At 39.8% G+C, this 2,665-nt stretch overlaps 1 protein-coding gene across 1 annotated transcript; it reads left to right on the top strand.

Annotated features, from left to right (window-relative positions):
• The first annotated feature begins 541 nt into the window (after positions 1–541).
• Positions 542–2,166, top strand: LOC116258832 (uncharacterized). Its single transcript, XM_031636243.2, has 3 exons — positions 542–585; positions 779–870; positions 1,808–2,166. The coding sequence occupies exons 1-3, from the start codon at positions 560–562 to the stop codon at positions 2,164–2,166; spliced, it is 477 nt and encodes a 158-aa protein (XP_031492103.1). The 5' UTR covers positions 542–559.
• Positions 2,167–2,665: the final 499 nt, after the last annotated feature.

Raw genomic sequence — 2,665 nt, 5'->3', positions numbered from 1 at the left:
TCTCATTACATTCATGGAGAGCATGTTCTACGAAAGACGCAAAGAATCCCGTCCTTCAATGCCTTAAAAAGAAACTACTAATAAAACAAACCATATAAAATCTCTAAGTTGGCCTATAATTCATGCAGGTCCATCGCGGTCAGGATCAAATCTACATTCAGCTGATTTCTGACTTTGCAGCGTTGTTTTGTGCTGGAATACAAGAAATTAGATGGAAGACACCTCAAATAGGAAGAAAATCATGAGTTAAAGTCACAGAAGTACCCCTAGAGGGCCATTTGGCATCAGGAATATTGTTTGAGTGTTCTACAAATCTACCCGAAATATTAAGGTAGGTTCATGAACCACTTGAACAAGTGTTTCATGAATTTGTTCCAATATTTGAGGCAGATTTATGAAAGTCATACCGTGTTCCTCTTGCCAAACAGCCCTTAAAGATACAAAAAACTGTAATCGTGCCAACATCCTCCAAGAGACATCAACATCTGCATCCACAATTCATAAAGCATCATCTTCCTGCAAGTTCGACAGAAGCGCAGAAGTTCATACTGGCAAAACAATGGAAGGCCTGGTTCAACAACTGCGGTAAGCCTGCACAATGAAGATGGCAATTGTTTTATTCTTGGCTCATGCCAAGTCTGTGAAAGTAATTTGAATCCTAGCCCACAAAAATCCATCTGGGTGCCATGAAAGCTGATCATATCGTGGCATCATCTGAAACTCAGAATAAGTTCTCCAATTTCAGTCCTAACAGCCAGATGGTTATGTCTGATTACAGGGTAACATTTAGTGGCATTGGAGAGGAAAGTCAGGAACCTGTTAACAGAAGAGGGCGTCAGATCTCCATACGGAAGGGCCAATCTTTCAGAGGTATTGCTGAAAATTTGGATGATCGTAACGGTGGTAGGGTCTTGTTACCGGGAACTCTCTGCTTACATTCGGCAACTTGTGTCCTGGTTCTCTAAACAGGAAAATCAATTTCTCGGACCTGATTGTTATCACAAGGCAAATTCATTTTCCTTAGTTGTGATGAAAATGAAATTAGTCACCAATATTCCTATTGGCAATTAGGCAGGAACATCTTCAGCCGAGGTTCTAAATTTTGTTTCCCGAGAAAATCTTGAAAAGGATTCAAAACATGAAAAGGTAATAACGGAAGCAATGTGAAACTCTCAGTCTTACTATTTTCTTACAAAACTATTAATAAACTTTCAAAGAAGTTCTATAAATTACAAAAGAAACGAAAATGCAAAGAACAACTAAGGTTTTTTTTCCTCCCAAAAGATCGGGAATAGCATGAGCTTATCACGCATATTCTGATGATTCAAAAATATAGCAAGATTGCCCAAATGGCATTAGGAGCTATTTTGGCTCAAAATACTGCCCATACTGGTGACAACAGAAAACCCCAAAAAAAAAAAAATTGCAGTATGTCGCTTTTGATTTGTAATCCGGGGGTTGCAATTTGATTCTTCATTTTGGTTGTTCACGAGGTGCAAGTGTGCGACAGTATCCAAATTCTAAAGCTGTAAGTTGCAAGTTTGACGCAATTCATGCCAATTTGTAGCAGTTGGAAATGCATAGTTTACATGACATAGATGATTACTATGACAGACTACTTCTTGGTCCAACGAATACGTTTAACATATATTTTCTTTAATTCCTATATATGATGTCAACAAGAAAAATATTCTTGTGTAAATGAGCTCGTGTTTCCGTTTCCATTTCATTCTCACACAGAGAGAGAGAGAGAGATGAGATGAATGCCATATAGACAATAGAGCTATTGTTTTGGCTGATTTTGCAGAGAAAAAAGAAGGTATCAACGTGTTCGGATGGCAGATACCTGGCTTAAAAGGTGTACCTTTAGGGTATGAACCAAGTAGAGATGGTCAATTTGAAACTGCCGTGGCGGCATCTGCTTATGCCATAAAAATGGTGGAAGAACCTGATGGTTTCAACCAGAGGAGGTCCGGTGAAGGAATGGATTCGAGATTTAAGCTTAGCAGAAGAAGAGAGGAAGGCGCAGCAAGTCCTTCACAGCTTGGTGATATGTCCAGACGGCTATCCTGGAAGTCCTCTAAAGAAGACAAGCAATATAGAGGTACTAGTAGTTTACGGTTCTTTACAGCTTTAATTAATGGCCGCGGCCAAAGTCGCCCCTGATCCTAAATAATTTAAGTAGCTAATATTCATGTTAGTACATAAGTTCTCTCGGTTAAGAATGTGATACCTGGGGTGTATCTCTTGGCACAATTTGACATGTTAGTACGAATCTTTGTTGAAGAATTCATTTATTATACCATGTTAGTACGGTACTCAACAAGCTTACGCTGCAGCTCTTCAATGGCTGAATCACAATGGCAGGCAGGAGGGGCGGAGGGAGGGGGGCCCGCCTAGGCCATGGCTCCACCACAGCTAATTGAAAAGAAAAAAGATTTACACTAAAAAAATTGAAAATTTTTAGTTGCGTAATGTATTTTTTGGATTTGGGTTTAGTTTGGTCCTACCCAGATAAGTTCGTTAAACCGTTTGGCACACTCTTAGGCGCTGCTGAGAAAATGCAGATGTCAAGAAAGGCTAGCGGAGGCTGTGGTGTACATGCTGGGGCCGAAGCAAATAGATACTTGACAAGGTAACAAGATTTTCATGGTTTCACACTAAG

Source organism: Nymphaea colorata, chromosome 8 (genome assembly GCF_008831285.2).
Source record: "Nymphaea colorata isolate Beijing-Zhang1983 chromosome 8, ASM883128v2, whole genome shotgun sequence".
In the NCBI taxonomy this organism is placed as follows: Eukaryota; Viridiplantae; Streptophyta; class Magnoliopsida; order Nymphaeales; family Nymphaeaceae; genus Nymphaea; species Nymphaea colorata.
This window is presented reverse-complemented; position numbering and strand designations above follow the sequence as displayed.